This window comes from Notolepis coatsorum (assembly GCF_963971535.1).
Source record: "Notolepis coatsorum genome assembly, chromosome: 12".
NCBI lineage: Eukaryota > Metazoa > Chordata > Actinopteri > Aulopiformes > Paralepididae > Notolepis > Notolepis coatsorum.
The window spans coordinates 70300904-70323764 of NC_140176.1; the positions used below are offsets into that span (position 1 = coordinate 70300904).

Here is a 22861-nt window from a genome sequence, read left to right on the forward strand (position 1 = left end):
CGCCAGAGGAGAGAGCAGGCGGAGGACGAGGAGGTGGAGGAGAGGGAGAGGGAGACGGGGATCAGGGAGAATGACGGAGGACAAATGGTAAACTCTGTCTGGGGACGCTTACTGCGTGGGATGCTGGGTGGAGAGGGAGGAGGTGCAGTGATAATTGTGTGTGTGTGTGTGTGTGTGTGTGTGTGTGTGTGTGTGTGTGTGTGTGTGTGTGTGTGTGTGTGTGTGCGTGTGTGTGTGCGCGTGTGTGTGCGTGTGTGTGTGTGTGTGCGTGCGCGCGCGTGTGTTGTGTGCACGTGTAGATGCAGTGCGAGGAGGGGACAGAGTGGCTGCGGAGTTGCTGGCTGACGTACAGCTGCAGCAGTACTTCCTGCGAATCCGCGATGAGCTCAACGTCACCGCCTCTCCCACTTCGACTATGTCAAAAACGAGGACCTGGAGAAGATCGGGATGGGACGCCCCGGTATGTCCTCCCTTTGAAGTGCTCTATAATACATCAACCGGTACTGACCTGTTTAAAAATAAACTTAAAAAAAAAAAGCAGCTTGTAAGCAGTACGGGCCTCGATTTACAGCCAGTGTCTTCTCTTCGTTACACCTTGGATATGCCGGTGGATATGTCGGATCCCCTACTTGAGGTCAGTGGTAGTGACAGAGGCTTATACATAAGCCACGACCACATGGCCCATACAAACACGTCAAGGAGACTGATGAATGTCTTCAGGTTTACACAGATCATCTTGTGAATGTTCCTGTCCATGTTGGCAATCGTCAGCCAGGAGAGTGACATCTCTGCTTTTTGCCTCATCGGTCAAACATAGCCGTTGTTCCGTTCTGTCAGATAACAACTGTTATGCTCGCTTCCACTGGCAGACAGGTTGCAATTGTCCACTTAAGCAGTTTTCTCCACCCTTGCAGTCACGTTAGTCGGCGCGCCAGCACGCCTAAAAGGAGCGGCCCATAGAAAACACAGTCTAGTGATGCATCCTGGAGCTCAGCGGGTTAAGGCTGACGTGTGGTTGTGACGTTGATCTTGTTTATGACCTTTTTCATAAGCAAGTTGAAACACATCTCTATTTCTCTCTCGCTCTCTCTCTCCCTCTCCATATTGGTCTCTCTCCCTCCCTGTCTCTCTCTCCATCTCCCTATTGGTCTCTCTCCCTCCCTGTCTCTCTCTCCATCTCCCTATTGGTCTCTCTCCAAATCTGTCCCTCTGTCTCTCTCTCTCCCTGTCTCTCTCCCTCTCCATATTGGTCTCTCTCCCTCCCTGTCTCTCTCCATCTCCCTATTGGTCTCTCTCCCAATCTGTCCCTCTGTCTCTCTCTCTCCCTGTCTCTCTCCCTCTCCCTATTGGTCTCGCTCCCTCCCTGTCTCTCTCTCTCTCCATCTCCCTATTGGTCTCTCTCCCTATCTGTCCCTATCTGTCTCTCTCCCTCCCTGTCTCTCTCTCTCCCTCTCCTATCCCTATTGGTCTCTCTCCCTATCTGTCCCTATCTGTCTCTCTCCCTCCCTGTCTCTCTCTCCCTCTCCCTATCCCTATTGGTCTCTCCCTCCTGTCTCTCTCTCCATCTCCCTATTGGTCTCTCTCTCCATCTCCCTATCTGTCTCTCTCCCTCCCTGTCTCTCTCTCTCCTCTCCCTGTCTGTCTCTCTCTATCCCAATCTGTCCCTCTGTCTCTCTCTCTCCCTGCCTGTCTCTCTCTATCCCAATCTGTCCTCTGTCTCTCTCTCTCCCTGTCTATCTCTCCCTCTCCCTGTCTCCCTCTCCCTATATGTCTCTCTCTATCCCAGTCTCTCTCTCCCTCTCCTTGTCTCTCTCCCGCTCTCCCTATCTGCTGATGCACCCGTCTAAACTACATTCTGTCTTTAAAGGGAACTATTTACTATTTCTTTCACTATTTGGGCACTTTTTACACAATTCCTGTGAGTTTATGGAACACCTCTGTAATTATATATATATTTTTAATTCATTGTTTTGTATTTCTAATCAAGTCCTCAAAAACAGCATTTTCTACCTCAAGATCTCGAGCTGTTTTGAGCCTGGGCTCCTAAACCACTGCGCCGCGGCGCCGGCGCCTGAACATTATCATGCAGCGGTGTCTCTCTGACATCACAAATCATCACATTTTCAGATGACTCAGTTCAGTGAGGTGAATATTGTGAGAGGAGAATTGGAAGAATGCGCCAATATGAGAATTAGAGACATAGACATATTAATATAAGTCCACATAGCTAGGAAACAATGCTAAACACTGAAAAAGGCCATTTATAAGATAGTTCCCCTTTAAAGTAATATTTAAAAAGAAAGAAAAGAAAGAAGAAAGAAAGAAAGAAAGAAAGAAAGCACAGCGGCCTTGCCTTGGACACGGTGTGCCTAAACACAGACAATAGTATTGGAACAGTGTGTTGGTGTTTTCTGCTACTGTTATTGTTTCAGCATGGTTTAAATAGAGAGTAACAACCCATATTCCAAAGCTGGCACTATAGGGCACTAGAGACCACCAACCCGTCTATTGATGATATCCCCTGGCAGATGTTTTTTTCCTTTCCCTCCCTGTTTTAGGTCAGAGGAGGTTGTGGGAGGCTGTCAAGAGAAGAGAGCCCTCTATAAACGCAAGTCCTGGATGAGCAAGGTACAGTACTACTCTCTCTTTCCCCACAAACACACATGTTCAGTTTAAATACAGAGGATGCTCTGCAGCGATGGTAGTTGGAGGTCATTTTGAAATGTGCAACAATATAGACACTAACTCACTCAGTGGGGCCTCACAAGAAATGGCACTTTGTGTACGACCAATTCAAGTCAAGTTAAAGGTATTTGTATAGTCCAAATATCACAACACTCACTGACCATAACCCTGATCAAGATAAGGAAAGGCTCCCACAAAACCTTCACAGAGAAAGAGGGAGGAAACCTTCAGGGCAATTCAATGACAGATGCCTCAAACAAGGATGGTCAGGCAATTCAATTGGTGTTGAGGTGGACAACTGATGATCGGTGAAATAATTGGTCAAGTAATACAAGGAATAAATAATACGAGGACAATTATATATAGTTGTAATCAGAAGTAACAGGGCATTAATAACGTCCATAGAGATGGCATCATTATGACAAAGGCACTGATTCTAAATGTTGGCCCCATACCTGTTTGTGTTGGAAGATCCTGACAAAATCAGACAAAAACCCCTAGCCTAGTGGCTGGTCTGTAACAACAGGAAACAGTGACCACACACCCCCACTCTCCATCCATCGGTGTGTTTGGATCTGAAGTGGGATCACTCTCAGCTTTAGTCTCTGCGTCTTGGCCAACAGGTGTTCCCAGGGAAGCGACCCGATGCAGACTCCCCACAGCCCCTCCCCCAGGGGGCCTCGGCCAGCCTGGTCCCACCCAGCGAGCCAGGGCCTCGCTCACCTGTCTGATCAGAGAGGCGGAGCTGCAGCTGTTTGAGAGACTTGGGGACGGCTCGTTCGGAGTGGTCGCAGAGGAGAATGGACTGGGCCCAACGGGGGAGTGGTGAGAGAGAGAGAGAGAGAGAGAGAGAGAGAGAGAGAGAGAGAGAGAGAGAGAGAGAGAGAGAGAGAGAGAGAGAGAGAGAGAGAGAGAGAGAGAGAGAGAGAGAGAGAGAGAAGAGAGAGAGAGAGAGAGAGAGAGAGAGAGAGAGAGAGAGAGAGAGAGAGAGAGAGAGAGAGAGAGAGAGAGAGAGAGAGAGAGAGAGAGAGAGAGAGAGAGAGAGAGAGAGAGAGAGAGAGAGAGAGAGAGAGAGAGAGAGAGAGAGAGAGATCAGAGGCATTCCACCACCTGAAAGTATGAACCAGATAAAACCATATATCCATCAGAATCGTACACAGCCATTTTGGGGTCAGGGCTTGAGCTAAAAGGGTACTTACACACCTGGTTTTATTTTTTATAAGAGGATACTTCTATTTGATAGAGATCTTGCCTATGTTGGTATGCTGAAAATTATAAAAATATATGCCAAGATAGGTTTATACGTAAGGGATAATCAATGAGTAGGTGTGCGTTAGTAGGTTTAAGGCGCGACGTGGAGGTGAAGAACCCCCCGCCATGGTTGTCTCCGCGAAGAAGTGCCTTAAAACTGCTTAACACACACGGTTCAAGTGGATTATTCCACTTATACCATGACCACTTGCCAAACATGGAAAATATGTGCGTTTTATTCATATTTTCTACATTCAAATATATAGAAATAACTTATGACACTATACCAGAGGTAGTCTAATATAAGCTACTATTGTATTAACACTCTGACTAATGACTAATTAACTAATAAACTAGGCTACTAGGTTGCATACTGTATATTACACCTACTGGCCAATCAGAAAAGAGTATTCACCCGGACCATGGTATAATAATGCTTAATGCTTTACATGACCCCAGTATTCCCTCACACCCTTACTCATCTTCTTTCTTTCTTTCTTTCTTTCTTTCTTTCTTTCTTTCTTTCTTTCTTTCTTTCTTTCTTTCTTTCTTTCTTTCTTTCTTTCTTTCTTTCTTTCTTTCTTTCTTTCTTTCTTTCTTTCTTTCTTTCTTTCTTTCTTTTTATCTATCTCTCTCCCTCTCCCCTCTCTCCTCTTTCTCTCCCTCTTTCTCTCTCTCTCCCTCTCCTCTATCTCTCCCCTCCCCCTATCTCCCTATCCTCTCTCTCTCCCTCCCTCCTCTCTCTCTCCCTCTCCTCTCTCTCTCCCTCCCCCCTCTCTCTCTCTCCCTCTCCCCCCCCTCTCTCTAGTTGTCTGTAGCAGTGAAGTGTCTAAAAGGTGGTGTTCTGGACTCAGACAGTCTAGATGACTTCATAAGGGAAGTGAACGCCATGCACTCTCTCAACCACCAGAACCTCATACGACTGTATGGAGTGGTGCTGACACAGCCCATGAAGATGGTGAGAATACATGGATACAAACATGGATAACTACTTCCTCCCACTGCCAGTAGGTGGAGCCAAAGGGCCACACTGTAGCTCAATGTGCTATCATGATCTGTGGCGTCAAATAAAGTATTTAAAATGTGTATGTGTGTGTTCAGGTGACAGAGCTGGCTCCTCTTGGCTCTCTATTGGACCGTTTGAGGAAGAGGCAGGGTCACATCCTCATCTCTTCTCTGTGTGGCTACGCCGTGCAGGTCAGCCCAACCTACACAACATATTGCATATTTAGGATTCACTCAATATTAAAAGGTCATGTGATTCAGGAGGCCGAATTGAATCATAGGGCAGACGTGCACGATTCAAGGGGCTGGATCCAGGCTGCATAATTCCCTCCCAGGGAGAATAAAGTGTATATTCTCCTTTAACTTATTATGTATTTATTATTATGTATTTATCTGTGTTTGCCTGTTTTGGGTGTTTTTTGCATCCATGGCTATTTGTACATGTACATGTATGTGTGTGTGTGTGTGTGTGTGTGTGTGTGTGTGTGTGTGTGTGTGTGTGTGTGTGTGTGTGTCTCTGTGTGCTTTTGCTTGTGTGTGGGTGCCCATCTGTGTGTATGGTTGTGTGTATGGTTGTCTGTGTGTGCGTGTGTGTGTGTGTGTGTGTGTGTGTGTGTGTGCGCGTGTGTAGGTGGCGTGTGGCATGGCCTACCTGGAGCAGAGGCGTTTCCTCCACAGGGACCTGGCGGCCCGGAACGTCCTGCTGTCCACCAATGACACTGTGAAGATCGGAGACTTTGGTCTGATGAGAGCCTTGCCTACACACACCGACCACTATGTCATGGAGGAGACCCACAAGGTGCCCTTTGCCTGGTAAGAGGCAGAGGACTGTGAGTCTCACACAGGGGGTTGGGTACTTCAAAAACAGCTATTTAGAAAAGCAAAAATAGCAAGCAAAAATGTCACACAGAGAATCATTTATTGCATTGCTTACAGTAGAACCGATAAAGAATCTTAAGTATCAGAACTGGTGTCCGTAACAGTTTCCAATGATGCCACCCAGACGTAGTCTCACTGATGCCTCCTAAGCTCCTCCTACAATTTGACTTTTGAAATGGAATGAAAGAATGTCTAGATGACAGAGCGGATGATGGACAGGACCTGAAATTAGCACCAGTCACCAGCTAAATGCCCCTCAGTTCTGGCAGTGACTGGTAAGTGGTAAAGTCTGTCAACTGACCGATGTCAAACCCCACCATCATTTCTTGTTTGTCTGAGGGAAGCAACAATTGTGATTGGAGGATCAAGAAAGGAGGGAGGAGCTTGAGATAGGTCAAGAATCAGTCAGTCCTTTCTATTCTAATAATTATTTTGGCAGCTCAGAATTTACTGTAGCCGGTTGGGGAAAAATGTAGTGTCATGCCTTAATGATAGGGATGTCTGAGCATTTACAGGGTCAGGGCTTCTTATTGTTCTGACAGAAACAAAGTCATGGCTACTTCTAAATGTAGATCTGGAAGAGAGCTTGTGATTTTCTACCTGTCAATTAGGTTAATCTCCTTCCTGCTCTCTCTCTCTGGTTCATGACCCTGGTCATTCAGCCTTTCTCTCCCTGTTTTTAGCTCTATAGGTCACTGTCGGTTGGTCAGTCAGTTCACAAACTAGTGACCACAGTTTTCGCCCTAGGTGGCTGAAATTTGACATGCAGGTCAAGTGTGTGTGCAAAGGTGTGTGTGTGTGTGGGGGGGGGGGGGGTTCATGCCACTTGGCCAAAAGGGGGCGTGGCAATGGGAGTGGATTTATGAATTTGTGCTTGTTTATTTCTCTCTCAAATTATTTCTCACTCTGTCACTCTCTCTCTGTCTCGCTCTCTCTCTGTCTCTTTCTCTCTTTCTGTCTGTGAGTATCTCTCTCTCTGTGTCTCTTTGTGTGTGTGTGTGTGTGTGTGTGTGTGTGTGTGTGTGTGTGTGTGTGTGCGTGCGTGTGTGTCTCTCTCTCTCACTCTCTCTCTCTCCCTCTCTCTCTAGGTGTGCTCCAGAGTCTCTGAAGACTCGTTCCTTCTCTCATGCGTCTGACACGTGGATGTTTGGGGTCAGTCTGTGGGAGATGTTCACACACGGTCAAGAGCCATGGTTAGGCCTCAACGGGAGCCAGGTAGACACACACTTACATATATACACAGTATGTTTTTCTGTTGTCGAGTGACAACCATGTAGTTGTTGACTTGTTATTTTGTCCCCACAAGGAAGGAAAACATATACATATACTTTTTTATCCTCCACTCTGATTGGCTGACTGACCTCTCTACAACCTGTTAAATAACTAGTGATTTAATAATTCCACTACTAATGTGGCAGGTCATACTGAGATTTCTTTATTTTATTAAATTGTATCTGTCTAATCTGGCTAAGTAGATAACTGCAGGGTTTGACAGAATCATTCACACATGGCTATAAGCACCAAGTTTGGCACGACGGTTCTGTTGGGTCTACTGCTGAAAATGAACGTAAAAAGCATTAGAATTTGATAGAGCAGGCATGTTTCTGCAATTGTGTTGAATTAGATGTTTTTCACCACAAAAAAAGACAAATATACAAGAACAAAACCTTTTCATCTAATTCCCATATAAAAACCCAAGATGGTGTTATGGTTTGACCGCGAGACTCTAGCGCAGAGAGAGAGCAGACAACTGGACAGGTTCTGAGGGTGTTTAATCAAAAAGGGGAGAGTAGTTAGACAAACGTGAGGTCAAAGACGAGGCTGGTTCTCAGACGGTGCGTGCCGTGGGATGATCCAGGAGAATCTTAGTTCGACAGACGGAGGTTCGTAGACGAGGGCGGGCAACACAGACAGTTCACGGGGAGATCCAGGAGCAGGGTAGTCCGATGAGCAAGGGTCATACATGGGATACAGGATGAGCGCTGGGAGGGGAGCCAGTTAGGGAGGACAGGTACAGGAACAGGCTACAAGCAAAAACGATGACTGACTGTGTTAGCTGAGAATACAATCTGGCGCCGTCTTGCAGTATGCGCTGGGTACTAGTAGTCAGTTGATTGTAGATCACCAGCAGCTGTGGATGCCTCGTTCCAATGCTGTAATCACTTCCCACATCCCCACACCCCCACAGAGACAACGCCACTAGGACACAGGGGACATGACAGAATCTGTGAATCTGTGCGTGTGTGTGCAGATCCTCCACAAAGTGGACGTGGATGCAGAGAGGCTGTGTAAGCCAGACGACTGTCCCCAGGATGTGTACAACGTCATGCTGCAGTGCTGGAGCCCTAAACCTGAGGACAGGCCGACCTTCGTCGCCCTACGAGACTTCCTGCTGGAGGTACCGTAACCAGGCAACCATCTGTGTTCAATTACATCTAAAGACTTCCTACTGGAGGTACCGTAGGAACCAGGCGACCATCTGTGTTCAATTACGTCTAAACGGAGTTAAACGGAAGAGGAGAAAAAGACCACGACTGAGACTAATGTACAGAACACAGGCTCAGTGTTATGGCTGGGTGTCGAGAGAACCCAAGAGCAGAACACAAGGCACAGGAGAATGAGGCGGTTTAGGGTATTTAAAGGTGCTATGCATTATAAATGTCATTTTTCAGTCTCTAGCATTGTATTATAGTAATAGGAGTTCGTATCAATGTGTTTTTGGGCCTAAATACTATATTGGCGAATTCCTCAGCTACAGCCCATCCCCTCTTTGCCTCTAGTAAATCAGGTCATGTTGATTTGACGACCTGGTGCACGTCACAGGGCGCTGTTTATAGCGCACGGTGATGTGATTGGCTCTGTGGTTTTAGTAATGCCCGCCTCCATTCTTGCTACCTGCAGGGTGGAAGGTTTGTCCAGAAGATCACTAATCAGCTGAAGCCTGATGCGGTTCCCTCGGTCTTCGACAGACAGACCGGCGTTAGCTCTCGGGACTCGGGAGCGATCGCTAGCTACTTAGCACCAGCCGGGGCCGGCGTTAGCAACCGGGAGCGTCGTTGAGCATTCAGCCTGCTGGCTACCTAGATCCACTTCAACCAGCGTCGCGGAGCATTCAGCCTGCTGGCTACACAGCTTGTCGGTGTGCTAATAGCCTCTGCAAGCTAACGTTAGCTGGCTACACAGCTTGTCGGTGTGCTGGAGCCTCTGCAAGCTAACGGTAGCTAGCTACACAGCTTGTCGGTGTGCTGGAGCCTCTGCAAGCTAACGGTAGCTGGCTCCAGGCTATTAGCACATCGACAAGCTGCTGGAGCTCCCGACGCTCGGCTGGTTGAAGTGGATCTAGGTAGCCAGCAGGCTGAATGCTCCGCGACGCTCCCGGTTGCTATCATGTGCAGGTCCTCTTCTCAGACCTGTGTGGCAAAGCACTGCACACGCATCATGCAAGCTACACATCGCTGCATGTTGATCAATGGTGGCCCACTCGGTGCAAGTTCAAGTTCAAGTTCAAGTTCTTTAATAGTTGTCATACAGAAGTACAGAATACTTTCATACAAAATCCTTCTTACTGTTACGCTCCAGAGACTGTGCTAGACAAGATAGTATCAAATAACATAATAACATAATATAGCATGAATTTAGAAGAAGAAAATGAGGTCACAGTGTTCGGTATAGACATATGTACAATGTTCTGAGTTACCATATAATATACAATACACAATACTATGCAGTGTACTAATGTACAGTACTATCTAGTGCAAAGCAGAAATGGGATGAGGTACAATTTTAGGTACAATTTACAGTAAGGTGTACGAGTTGTAGTGCAATCCTTCATCCATAAATATAAAGTGTGGGGAGTGGGTGCTACAGTGTGTTTGTTTAAAGTGGGTGTGTGCTATAAGTGTGTGGAGTGGGTGCTACAGTGTGTTTGTTTAAAGTGAGTGTGTGCGTGTGGATGTGTGTGCTATGTGCGTTTGGTGGTTGTTGTTGTGTAGTGTTCATTCATTGTTCGTTTAGCAGCCTGATGGCCTGGGTATAGAAGCTTCTTCTGAGTCTTTCTGTGCTCGCCTTGAGACTCCTGTATCGCTTGCCTGACCGCAGCAGTTCAAAGAGGCAGTTGTTCGGGTGACTGGAGTCTTTAATGATTCTCTTAGCCTTGCCCTTGCAACGCTTGTAGTAAATGTTCTGGAGGGTGGGGAGCCCCCCTCCAATTGTGCGTTCGGCTGAACGTGTCACTCTTTGTAGTCTGCTTTGGTCTTGTGCAGTGCTATTCCCAAACCAGGAGGTGATGTTGCCGGTCAAGATGCTCTCTATTGTACATGAGTAGAAGTTCTTAAGGATCTTCTGGCTGACTTGGAACTTCCTTAGGCGCCTGAGGAAGTAGAGGCGTTGTCGTGCCTTCTTCACAACACTGTTAATGTGTGTGGTCCATGTCAAGTCCTCGGATATGTAGGCTCCGAGGTACTTAAAGCTGTTGACTCTCTCAACCGGTGCCCCGTCGATGCTGAGGGGGCTGTAGTCCTTGACCCCCGACCTCCTGAAGTCCACAATCATCTCCTTTGTTTTGCTGACGTTCAGGGAGAGGCTGTTTTCCTGGCACCATCCCGCCAGGACCTTGACCTCTTCCAGGTAGGCCCTCTCGTCGTTGGCAGAGATCAGGCCCACCACCACTGTGTCGTCAGCAAATTTGACGATTGTATTGCTACTCCGCTGAGCCACACAGTCGTGTGTGTACAGGGAGTAGAGGAGGGGACTCAGAACACAGCCCTGGGGGGCCCCTATGTTGAGGGTGATGGATGAGGAGGTGCAGTTGCCTGCTCTCACCACCTGGGGTCTGCCAGTCAGGAAGTCCTGCATCACAGTGGGCTACTATTGTGCTAACAACAACCGCGGTGTCCGGCTTGTCGGCCGGCATGAGTGCTCGATTTGGGGTGGTTCTCTCCTCCTTGTGTGCCCCCGTTCTCGCGGGTGTCCTGCCGGGGAGCTTGTGGACGCGACAACAGCGGCGGCCGTAGCGTTAGTTAGCTCATAGCTATTGTGTACCACTAGCGTTACGGCGGGCTCGAGCACCCTACGGCTGCCGCCGTTGTCGCGTCCATGGGCTCCCCGGCAGGGTACCCGTGGGGACGGGGGTGTACAGAGAGGAGAGAACCATTTTGTGTCGGGCGTGCATGCCGGCCAGCGAGCCGGACGTCGGGATATGTTGTTAGCACAATAGCTACCAAGCTAAGCTATGTTAGCTTCTAACGGTGTATACACAATATGTACAACGACACAATGATTTACATTATTACAAATATGGTAACGTGGTTGTGGCTTTTACAAATAGTGGTAACATATATATAGATAGACAGTACTGCTACATCTCTATATTTATGACATACCATATTTGTATTGCTACAGTACTGCTCAGTACTGCTATGATGGAGACCAGAGAAAGACTTTCGTCTTGTTTACATCAGGGTCCCCCAATTTCAATTCATGGTAACATATTATATATATATAGATAGACAGTACTGCTACATCTCTATATTTATGACATACCATATTTGTATGTAACCTGAAACCTAATCTCTGACGGGGAGATGGGCGGAGCTATTTGGTGGGTGGCTGTCACTCAAAGCATGGGTGGAGCCAAGCCAATAATAGCCTGCTTTCATGAGGCTGAAAAATGCTGGTTTTGAGTACAAGATTAGAAATATAAAACAATGATTATTTTTGGAATAAAAATTACAGATGTGTTACATAGACTCACAGGAAGTGTGTAAAGTTGCCCAAATAGTGCTAGGAATAGCAGTGCATAACCCCTTTAATGAAAACCCAGGGAAGGACAAGGGGGAAGGTAGTGAAGTGCTGGGAGTGAGAGCAGACAAACGGGCGACGGGTGTCCATGCGGTCCCGGGGAGGTGCAGGCTGGTGAGGTCCGTAGGAGGGAGTGCAGGCTGGAGGGGTGAGGTCCTAAACACAGGAGAACAAATGTCAATACTATGCAGGATACTGAGAACACAGGTTACACTAGGAATCTCACAAATAATGTGTATAAGGTTTCTAGAGGTCCAGAGTAGAGTCCTACTACCGCGGAAGGTGAAAACAACACTCGGACCAGGAGTGGCAGGGGTGCAGGCCTCTTATCCTGGCTCCGTAATGGGGTGATAGCTCACAGGTGTGTAGGCCGGCCCAGATAGGCAGACTGATGGTGAGGCGGGAACAGGGAGAGACCCATATAAGGCTGTGGAGACCTGCTGACAGACAGGGGAGAGAAAGGCCCTGGCTGTGGCTGTAACACTCAGAATGTGACGTTTGGACCATGTCAATGGTTATATGTTAAAAAAAAAAGGCAATTTCAAGGAAGAATGAAAGGATGACATTGACTGTATTCACATGACGGGAAAAAGGTGGAAAGGAATCCCAACCTGAGCATGACATGAGAGCGAAATAGCTACCATGTGAATATGGTCAATTTACTGTATTTGAGTCTGAGAATACAAGTCATTTTGAGTCACTTGAGTAATTTTTACTCAAGTATTTTCATCAAGCATTTGGTTGTAAAGGTTTTAATTTTGGCAATGAGGTCTTTCATTTACAATACTTTGTTGATATGATTAAAACCCTTGACTTAAATTGACTCAAAATATTTGCAAACACCACATGAAAAAGAAGCAGTCCTTTAATGAATGGAAGCAAATGCATAGTGGCTAGACTAGCTTAAAACTCTGGGAAAGGTGTTACTGGCCCAATGCCTAGGCTAGCCAATCCGTATCCACTTTCTTTCTTTCTTTCATTTGTGCTGAGCTAGGGATATAGCTTTCTACTGAAGGCACAGAGAGAAAATGTATATCTATCTTGAGTAACATATTTTAGTACTATTTCCTAACCTCTGCATTATTATTTTAAATGTGGTGTGTTGCTACACCCACCAAAATGGTGTGGTCAATACAGAAGAGCTGGAAAATAAATAATTACAATTTTAGATTTAGACTAGTTTCTTAACCCTTAACAAACATGTTTCAAGGAAATCATCATAGAATTGCAGAAAATATTCAAAATATGCGACCTTTAGATGTATCCACATTTTCCAACCAATTTGAGATTTGAATCTATATCATGATCGTGATCCTGAATGACATCAGTGTGGTGTGTTCTGCAGACCACGCCCACAGACATGAGAGCCTTACAGGACTCTGTAGAGGAAGACAAGCTCCAGATCAACATGAACGACGTCATCACCATCATAGAGGGGAGGTCAGTATGACATCATCACCATCATAGAGGGGAGGTCAGTATGACATCATCACCATCATAGAGGGGAGGTCAGTATGACGTCATAACCATCATAGAGGGGAGGTCAGTATGACGTCATCACCATCATAGAGGGGAGGTCAGTATGACATCATAACCATCATAGAGGGGAGGTCAGTATGACATCATCACCATCATAGAGGGGAGGTCAGTATGACGTCATAACCATCATAGAGGGGAGGTCAGTATGACGTCATCACCATCATAGAGGGGAGGTCAGTATGTATGTGTGTGTCTCGGGTTTGTCGGTATGTTTTTGTGTGTGTGTGTGTGTGTGTGTGTGTGTGTGTGTGTGTGTGTGTGTGCACGCGTGTGTGTGTGTGTGTGTGTGAGTTTGCTTATGTGTAGAAGAATGCTCATCTCTCTGAGCCAACAAAAGTATCTTTTGTTTACAGGACATTCTTGGTGTTTTGGAAAATAACTATAATTACTGTCTCGTCTCACTCATTATTGAAATGCTGTGGTTTCAGGCAATGGGACAAACAAACTCATTTACTCTTGTGCGTGCGTGTATGTGCGTGCCTGCGTGCATGCCTGTGTGTCTGTGTGTGTGTGTGTGTGTGTGTGTGTGTGTGTGTGTGTGTGTGTGTGTGTGTGTGTGTGTGTGTGTGTGTGTGAGTGTGTGTGCGATAACAGAGCGGAGCATTACTGGTGGCGAGGACAGAACAGGAGAACGCTGTGCGTCGGTCAGTTTCCTCGCCATGTGGTGACGTCAGTAGCCGGTCTGTCGGCCCACGACATCAGCAGGCCTCTCAAGCACTCCTTCATCCACACGGGACACGGAGACACAGACCCTCACAGGAGCTGGGGACACGCTGACCGCATCGACAGGTGACGCACAGCAGCTAACCGTGTCTCCGTGGTTCATGGAAAGGTTTGATCTAGATTCTAGATTCAAGCGGGAGTTCCGACTTTTGCTCTGTTTCCAACCCATCGATGGTGATGTCGTTGAAGGGTAGAGGCTGTAGAATATTATTTGAAGAGAATGAAAAGACCGTCCCGGACCCCGTTCGATGCAGTTTCAACAACATTTATTGAATACAGACATCTTGGAAGAATGACCAGTTCACCATCTTAACCCAAACTTGGAACCTTCTAAGTGCAAAATGCCTAGTGAACTGAACTACTGTAAGCTAAAACGAGGGTTCCCCTTTGTAGTAATAATGACACGTACAGCCAGCTTAAACACTGCACTTCTTGTCAGATATAAATCAATATAAACCAGATTTAAAACAGATGTAAAGCACCTGAACCAAAATAAAGAAGAATCTTGCTTAGGGAGAATCTCCTAATTCATTTTAATGTGACAGCTTGTGACATTAAATCAGTGCTTTTGCCACTTACCCTTAAAAGTAGTTGAACCTACAGGTTAAAGGATAGATTATCTAAGGTCATCAAAGGTCATCACTTTCACACACATTTGTTTTGTGGCTAAATAGCCAGAGCTGTGGGTTTCCAGTATGAAGCACACAGTGTGTGTGGATTGTGCTGATAAACTACAGATCGTCAACACCATTGGTTAATGGCAAATAGAGCTACAGTAGTGGTCCAAAATGATGAACGTACCCTTTAACCCCTGATAGTAAGTGACAATGAGAGAGTAATAGTGTAACTACACCTTGTATCAGCTTCCTAAACCATCCTATTATTTTCAGACATTTTGATCCAACATATTTTAGCTGTAGTTACCGTGGGTCACCCCTGGAGAGCAGCAGTGCACTACTGCAGTAGCTCTGGCTCTTGTATTCCAGTATTTATCTAAGTACTCAGTCTGTAAACATAATGATCTTCATGTATTGCCAGGCGGTTTCAACTTGACAACTTAAACATTGTAAACGGACCTGTGTGTTTGCTGTTCCCCAGTCTTTACCTGGGGAATCCCATGGATCCCCCTGACATTCTAGGAATGAATCCTTCCACCGCAAGGCCAACCAAACTTCCCAACCGCACCAAGAGTATGTTTTCCATGTCCTCAAACACACATACCAAGAAATGAATGATGAATTATGTATTTTTCTCTCTCGTAACATTTCCCCTTGACGTCAACGGTTTCTCTATTTGTCCTCTCTCCTTTCTGTCTATCTATCTGTCCATCAGAGCAGCCCCCCCCTCGCCCCCCCCAGCCTGCTGTTCTACTGAAGAGTAAGTCTTTCTCTCATTGTCGTGCTCTCTCTACTGTCAGTAACCAACTATCTGTGTGTTGTTTATTCACTAACTGTGCCATTTGTATGTGCGTGTGTGTGTGTGTGTGTGTGTGCGTGTGTGTGTGTGCGACTTTAGAGCCATTCTACGACTCCGTGCTGGATGATTACGAAGACGATGATGACGGCAGTGCCTCCTCTGGGCTGAAGAAACTGGGCGTGTCTCTGGGCCTCAAGCTCCGCCCCTGGGAGGGGGGTGGCGTGCGCTCGGCCAGAAGTGAAGTGTCACTCATTGACTTCACCGACGACAGCTTCAGCTCCGCCACGCCCTCCCCGCTCACAGAGAGAGAGAGAGTCGACCGGGACGCCTCACAGGTGAGGAGAGGTCGGTGGGGCTGGAGGGTTTCCAGCATAGATAAATATCACTAGATGACTCATCCGTGCTGCTGGCCAACGGAGACCGACATTGCCACATGGTGGCCATCTTGCGTGGGTGGAGCACGCCCACTCATAACATGCATGTCTATGGTGCATGTACTATTTTTTTGTTTACAATGAACGGTGGGGCTAATTGAAAGGACTGGACACGGACAAGTTAAACAGCAATCAATTAATTTAATATAACAGTCCGGTTCTGTGTTTGTTTGTGTCTGTAGATTGTTGGTGAACAACTAACTTTAGGTTAGTTTAACTTGTCCGTGTCCAGTCCTTTCGATTAGCCCCACCGTTCATTGTAAACAATGATGCATGTAGTTACTGTGTGTTGTTGTAGCCACCGGTTAATTCGCGATTTTTTATTGGTTTGTCATGACAAACCAATTACATAATCCAACATATGTGTAAAGAAACAACATATTCCAGTTAACCGTATCTTTTTTTAATGATTCGTTACGGCAAAATCATCCATTTGTATAAATTGCGTTAAGCGGAGCTGAGTATTCCTGCCTGGCTGAAGGGCTTGTCGCGGCTCATGCGCATGCGCGCGCTCGGCCAATCAGAGTGCAAAACGGGAATGCGGAAACACAACTGCGTTGCGGAAAGCATACACGCGTCCTGGGCACAGGGAGAACAGAGGTTAGAGCAAGGCAAGGATTTAGATAGAGCAGCAAGGTAGGATACGTCCTCGTACCTAGGTAGGTATAGCAACACTTGGACGTTGAGTGGCAGGAACCGCAGGACTCTTATCAGAGCTGGTGATGGCCTGACGAGGCTCAGGTGTGCAGATAGCCGAGCCCTGACAGCGTGTTAACACCTCGACAGGAAGCTGCCCATATAAGGGCATGGGAGCAGGGGGAGAGAGAGAGGCTCTGGCCTTGATTGTGACACTCCAGAGTCGGACAAGAAGATTAGATACCAATTTGCTCTCTGTGCGTTCTGTAGAAAGCTATCTGGCAGCAAGCTAGCCTAGCTTAGCACAAATGAATGGAAGTGGATACGGACCACTAGCCTAGCTTAGAGTATTTAATTCACAAGAGGTTAGAGGTCAACAGCTATGAAACATAATAATATCTAACAAACAATATTTTCAGATGGGGGTCTCTGAGACAAAAATGGGCATCCGCAGTCTAATGTGTAATGTTAGGACTCTGTGACAGGTGGGCTCAAATGCACAACACGGGAGACAGGATAACCCCATAGATAGAGCATTTAATAATACGTTGAAAAGGAGAAAAAACGAGTGCGGTGTGTTGTGTCTTTTAGCCTGGCGGGTGGATGACCGTGGCCGGTGGAGAGCACTGGGGTTTGTGAACTATGGTCTTCAGGGGAAAAAAATAAGAACACAAGGAAAAACACAAACGATAAAAACACGATAGAAATAGAACATCCAAAATTACGAGAGGGTTGTATACATGGAAATACAACGGGTAGAGTATTCACATAACAAAAGATGCAAAAACATCATTATGGGAAATAATGTAGACTCTTGTAGAGGATACTTGCCAAGCCATTATTATTTTTTTTTATTGGTCTTTTTCCCCCTCCATTTTCCTCCGATTTTCTCCCATCCCAATGTTAGTCGTATGCCAATTCCCAATCCCTTCCTGGTCGCTGCGCACTTACCCCCCACAGTCAGATCATCTGGGAGAGTGGAGGCTATCACGTGCTTCCTCCGACACACGTCCAGCCAATCACCGCTTCTTTTCACCTGGCAGCGCGGATCCTCCCCGAGAGGGCGTAGCGTGTGGAAGGATCACACTATCCCACTCAGGTCCTATCCACGCTTAGCAGGCGCCCCGACCGAACTGTAGGAGTCGCTGTTTACAACGACCCGGACCCACCCCGCCAGCTTCTCCCACCCTCTAATACAGCCAATTGTATTAGTGTGAACGGCCAGCCAAGCTGGTGACAACCCCGGAGCTGTGAGCTGGATTCGAACAGGCGAATCCAGCTCACATCTTCGGGGTTGGTGACGAACGCAATCTTCGCTACGCCACCTAACCGCCCCTTGCCAGGCCATTCTTAGAGAAGATCTGATGCTGATGAATGGAGGTATCTTGTAGTGTAGCCTGATGATGATTAGAAGACAGGTGCGGAGCCTCCATCCATCAGCATGATTTGTATCACCTGTGCCGATTACGTGCCTGTAGAGCACGCGCCGAAGTGCAGGGGGTGTGTGAGACAGACACAGAGGGTGAGACAGACAGAGGTGTGTGACGGTGGTACAGGAGGGTTGTGGAGTTGAAACCGTAATGTAAACAATTTGGTGGGTCCTTGACACGGAAAAAGGTTGAGAACCACTGTTTCAGCGTGTTCTGTAAAGTATCTGTAAAGCCATCAGACTAAAGCATTACATCACGCGCAGGAGTGGGTTATGAGAATTAGACCATGCCTAGGGGTGGTCGTTAGGCCCGAGGCGCAGCCGAGGTAGGGGGTAGAGTGCGCAACGACCAGGAAGGGGATTGGGAATTGGCATAACGACTAACATTGGGATGGGAGAAAACGGAAAAAATAAGGAGGAAAAAGATAATTAAAAAAAATAATAATAGTGGTAGTATAGTACTAAACGAGTCAGTGTGGTGGCGTGGCTACCCAATTTGACCAGCTGCCCATATGACCGGGGTCCTTTTTTTATTTGGGTCGCTCACGCTGTACGTCACGCTGTACGTGGCTTCATGGCAATAGCGTGAGTCTTATGTACAATGTGTACATATTACAAATAGGTACATATATTACATATTCAAAGAATATAAACTAATTACGATTTCAGCTATCGCAGACAATTTGATATCTCATGACAGCCCATGTCTGAAGTACAACGTGTACATATTACAAATAGGTATTACATATTCAAACAATGTGAACTGTTTATGTTTTCTGCTCATGCAGAAAATGTAATATCTCATGACAGCCCAAGTCTTATGTATAATGTGTACGTATTACACATAGGTACATATTACATAATCAAACAATGTAAACTATTTACGATTTCAACTACGACAGAAAATTTGATATCTCATTACAGCCCAACTATGAAGGGTGAGTCATTACAGGAGCAGAATGTAATAGCTATCTGTAATACATGCACATTGTACATAAGACTTCTCCCTGGGCGGCCGGGTAGCACAGCGGACTAAGCATCTGTCTACCACTGCATAGACACTGGTATCGAATCCGGCTGTCAGCAGCGCCTCCGGCTTGGCCGGTCGTCGTACTGACTCAATTGGCAGAGTCAGCGGGAGGGAAGCCGGTGGGTGGTAGTCTGGTTGTTGTAAACAGCGACTCCTACAGGTCGGTCAGGGCGCCTGCACAGCGAGGGAGGGAAATGGTGAAGGTATAGTGTGACCTCCCACCCGTTACACCTCACCAATGAGAGTCCTCGCTGCCAGGTGAAAAGAGGCTGCTGGCTGTCTCCTATGTATCGGAGGAAGCATGTGATAGACTTCAGGGCTCCCTAGACCGACCAGTGGGGGACACATGCACGCAACGACCAGGAAGGGGAGGGGGGAATTGGCATAACGACTAAATTGGGATGGGGGGAAAATACAGAAAATAGGAGGAGAAAAAGTGGATAAAAAAAATAAGACTTCTCCCTCAGATACCCAAGTCTCTGAACGGACCTCATCCTGCCTGTCTGATATTTCCGCCTTGATGATGACCAACCACCTCAAAATAAACCTAAGAAAAACTGAGCTACTTCACTTGCCGGCTGAATCCTCCCCACTGACCGACCTTTCAATCACAGTGGAGAACGTAGCTGTGGCTCTGTCCCCGACCGCCAAGAACTGTAGTCCTGTAGTCCGTACTCTGCTCACATCACTTCAACAATCAGAACCTGCAGATTCCCCCTGAGCAATGTGAGTAGGATCCGCCCCTTCCTGACAAAAGAAGCCACTCAACTCCTCCTGCAATCAACAGTCATGTCTCATCTCGACTATTACAATGCTCTGCTAGCTGACTTACCGGCTTGCGCCACCAAGGCTCTTCAATTCATACAGAACGCAGCGGCCCGTCTGATCTCTAATCTACCAAGGTCAGCCCACGTCACCCCACTTCTCAGAGAGCTGCACTGGCTTCCCATTGCCGCAAGAATCCGCTTCAAGGTTCTTGACCTGGCATACTGTGCAGTGAGGGGAATGGCCTCCTACCTCCAGTCAGTGGTCTCTAACTCCAAAAAGTAACTAAATTACTTACTCAGTTACTAATTATAAAAGTAACTAGTTACTTCAGAAAGTAATTATTGCGTTACTTTCAAGTACATTTTTTACATAAACAACATACACAAATCTAAACTATTTTAATGTTGCTGTGGGACAAAGTGAGACTAGCCTCCAATCAAATGCCATGTATGTAGATATTATAATTACTATGTTTATATAGTGGATCATACAAATACAAACACAATAGATGTTTTGGAACTTTTGATATGTATTGCCCCTCAACAGGCCACAACTGGGCAACATTAAATTATGCTTGTACTATACTGCACTATACCAAAAATATATAACAAATATATACTGATTGATTGAACATTTTAATTAACAGATTGCAGAATGGGTACAGTACAGTACAGCTCAATACAATTGTTAAGGGGATGCAGACCAGAGAAAGACTTTCGTCTTGTTTACATCAGGGTCCCCCATTTTCAATTCATGACATTTATGACATACACAACATACAGATATAAGAATCTAATCTAATCATCTAAACTAATCTAATCATGACATTTAAGACATGCATGACATACAGATATATCTCTGAGCACCTGAAGACTGTGCTATTAAACCAGGAAGTGCAGCACTGTTGATAAGGCTGTAGCCTCCACTACTGTAGTGCCCTGCGCTGCAACACAACTAACACAAGAGCGAACAAAAAACGTTCATGGTCTGTCGTTGACTGCTCGCTTGTGTTGTTCGTTGGATTAGTTTTGGATTATTTGGGCTCGCCAAACAAACTATCAAAACGTACACGGACCCGCGGTCTGTCATTGACTGAGTCGCTTGTGTTGTCGCTGTGTGTCAGACTCTGGATGCACCCGCCCACCTCTACCTCTGATTGGCTTACCATGACATTTTACTCAACCTCAGCCAATCGCGCACTGCTCACTAACCAAGGAAAAAAAGTATTGCTTCTCGGCACAGAGATCTGTCTGATGAAAAAAACAGCTTCAATCATAGTAACGAGCCGCATTTTTTGGCAGTAACGGTAACAGCGTTATTAAGATTGGAAGAGTAATCCGTTAGATTAGTCGTTACTGAAAAAACTAACACCGTTCGTAACGCCGTTATTCCCATCACTGCTAACTACACACCCTCAAGACTCTGCATCGTCTGGCCTCCTGAGACCCATTCCTATTCAAGCTCCTGGGGGGGGGGGGGGGGGATTGATTGATTGAAAATTGTATTAACAGATTGCAGAATGGGTACAACAGTACGGCTCAATACATCATCAAAGCGAAGCAGGCTATTCTCTGTCCTCACTCCACAATGGTGGAACGGACCTCCCACCTGTTGACTAAAAACGCACCTCTTCAATCAATATCTGAAAGAAAAAAGAAAATTACTGTCTTTTACTATTGTGTACTTTACCACTATGTAATGTAGGTGTTACAAAGGATCAGATTAAACCGAATATATATATTTATTTATTGATATATATTGCATAGTATTTGTATATCGTTTGATATCCCCTGTATATTCCTTGTACATATACACGGAATATCCCTTTAGCCCAGACCATAATAGTTCATTCTCCTATTGGACAGCGGTCCACCGGCGCCAGGGACCGGCCTCCGGAGCCAGGTTCAAAGTCACCGTCAAGATGTGTCTGGACATGCCCAACCTTGCCCAGGGATACGCGACAGAAATGAGAGTGGAACTAGTTTGTGTACCGTGCGTATAAATACGGCGCAGGTGAATGTAGAAGCCCCTTAGTCCCTTACCTCCGTACCCTTCGTCCACTTAGTATGTTACCGATAAGTTGAAGCCTCACCCACGATACAACGTGCGGTGAAGTATGGCCTGTTTGGCCTCAGAATAGAGCATCGAGACCGCGTGCGAATTAATAACTGAATTGTCAGAGTTTGGCGCTATACCGTCGAGTGCGACATATTTCTATTGAGTCTTTAATAGTCTATTTGTGTATAGTGTATCGTGCGGTTAGAATTCTACAGTGACCAGCATCTCCAACGCTTTCTCGTATTAGCTAGAGTTCTTATCCAGGCTGGGCCGACCGCATGGCGCTTTCACCCGAGGAGACCTAGGCGAGAGCCGTATGGACATGTACACTGGATTAATCTACCCGACGACTACATAGCCCTTTGCGGCTGGAATATATTTGCTTTGGTACTGTGATTTATGGAGCGGATAATCGCCGACGCCTGCACGTGTTGGATTTACCCCGAGAGGAGTCAAGTCGAGTCGGCGCTCAGAGAGCCTGAGGCCGCCTAGCTTTCTTCCCTGTGGAGCTACAGTCTACAAGAGAACCAAGCTGTATTCGTCTGTGGATCAAGAGGCTACTGCACCGGCTTCTGTACCTGAAGTCTCCCTAGTCATCGTTGACCAGACGTCCTACTACCGACAGATCTTCTACCCCCCCTGCTGGCTTACAACCAGTGGGAACCCCTTCCAGTATCTCCCGCTATCACTAGTGCACCATAGATATAATTCCCTAAGATTCAGGTTGTATAATTACCTCCTGCGTAACCAGAGAATGGACATTCGTTATTGATTTGCCTACGCATACTCCTTTGCCTTACAAGTGCATTCAAAGAATAATGTAAAGTATCCTATGTACCTTTTGCTCCATTAAATACTTGATTAATACCTTTGACTGGAACCGATTTCATTGTGGGAAGTGTTCATCATATTCATATATCGTGTACTGTATGGCCAGTAATTAAAGTACATAAAGCGGTAGTGGTTTAATGATACCATACTTATCAATACAGTCAGGGAATTGTACCCCTCAGTTACAATTGGTCCTTCGAGCCGGATGGTAACTAGTGTAATATTAATATAGTGGTATTAATATTGACATGGCCTATGATGAACACTCCACAAAACGGTTCTCCTAAAGTAGATCGCCCGCAGCGTAGACGGCAGACACCTCAGTACTTAGAGGATTACGTTGCCAGTATACTACCTAGCCTTCTACAGACGGTAAAC

General features: G+C 46.3%; 1 protein-coding gene across 1 annotated transcript in view; it reads left to right on the forward strand.

The window, feature by feature from the left end:
- Positions 1 to 299: 299 nt before the first annotated feature.
- Positions 300 to 22861, forward strand: part of tnk2a (tyrosine kinase, non-receptor, 2a) — a gene marked incomplete at both ends in the record, with an annotated part of 114595 nt that continues 92033 nt past the window's right edge. Inside the window, 18 exon segments of the mRNA XM_084325866.1 lie at positions 300 to 327; positions 330 to 392; positions 395 to 460; positions 2559 to 2588; positions 2591 to 2628; positions 3309 to 3374; positions 3377 to 3473; positions 3476 to 3510; positions 4745 to 4894; positions 5038 to 5133; positions 5573 to 5754; positions 6909 to 7035; positions 8072 to 8218; positions 12965 to 13059; positions 13753 to 13947; positions 14980 to 15071; positions 15214 to 15258; positions 15397 to 15632. Of these exon segments, the coding sequence (XP_084181992.1) occupies positions 300 to 327; positions 330 to 392; positions 395 to 460; positions 2559 to 2588; positions 2591 to 2628; positions 3309 to 3374; positions 3377 to 3473; positions 3476 to 3510; positions 4745 to 4894; positions 5038 to 5133; positions 5573 to 5754; positions 6909 to 7035; positions 8072 to 8218; positions 12965 to 13059; positions 13753 to 13947; positions 14980 to 15071; positions 15214 to 15258; positions 15397 to 15632 (1788 nt within the window).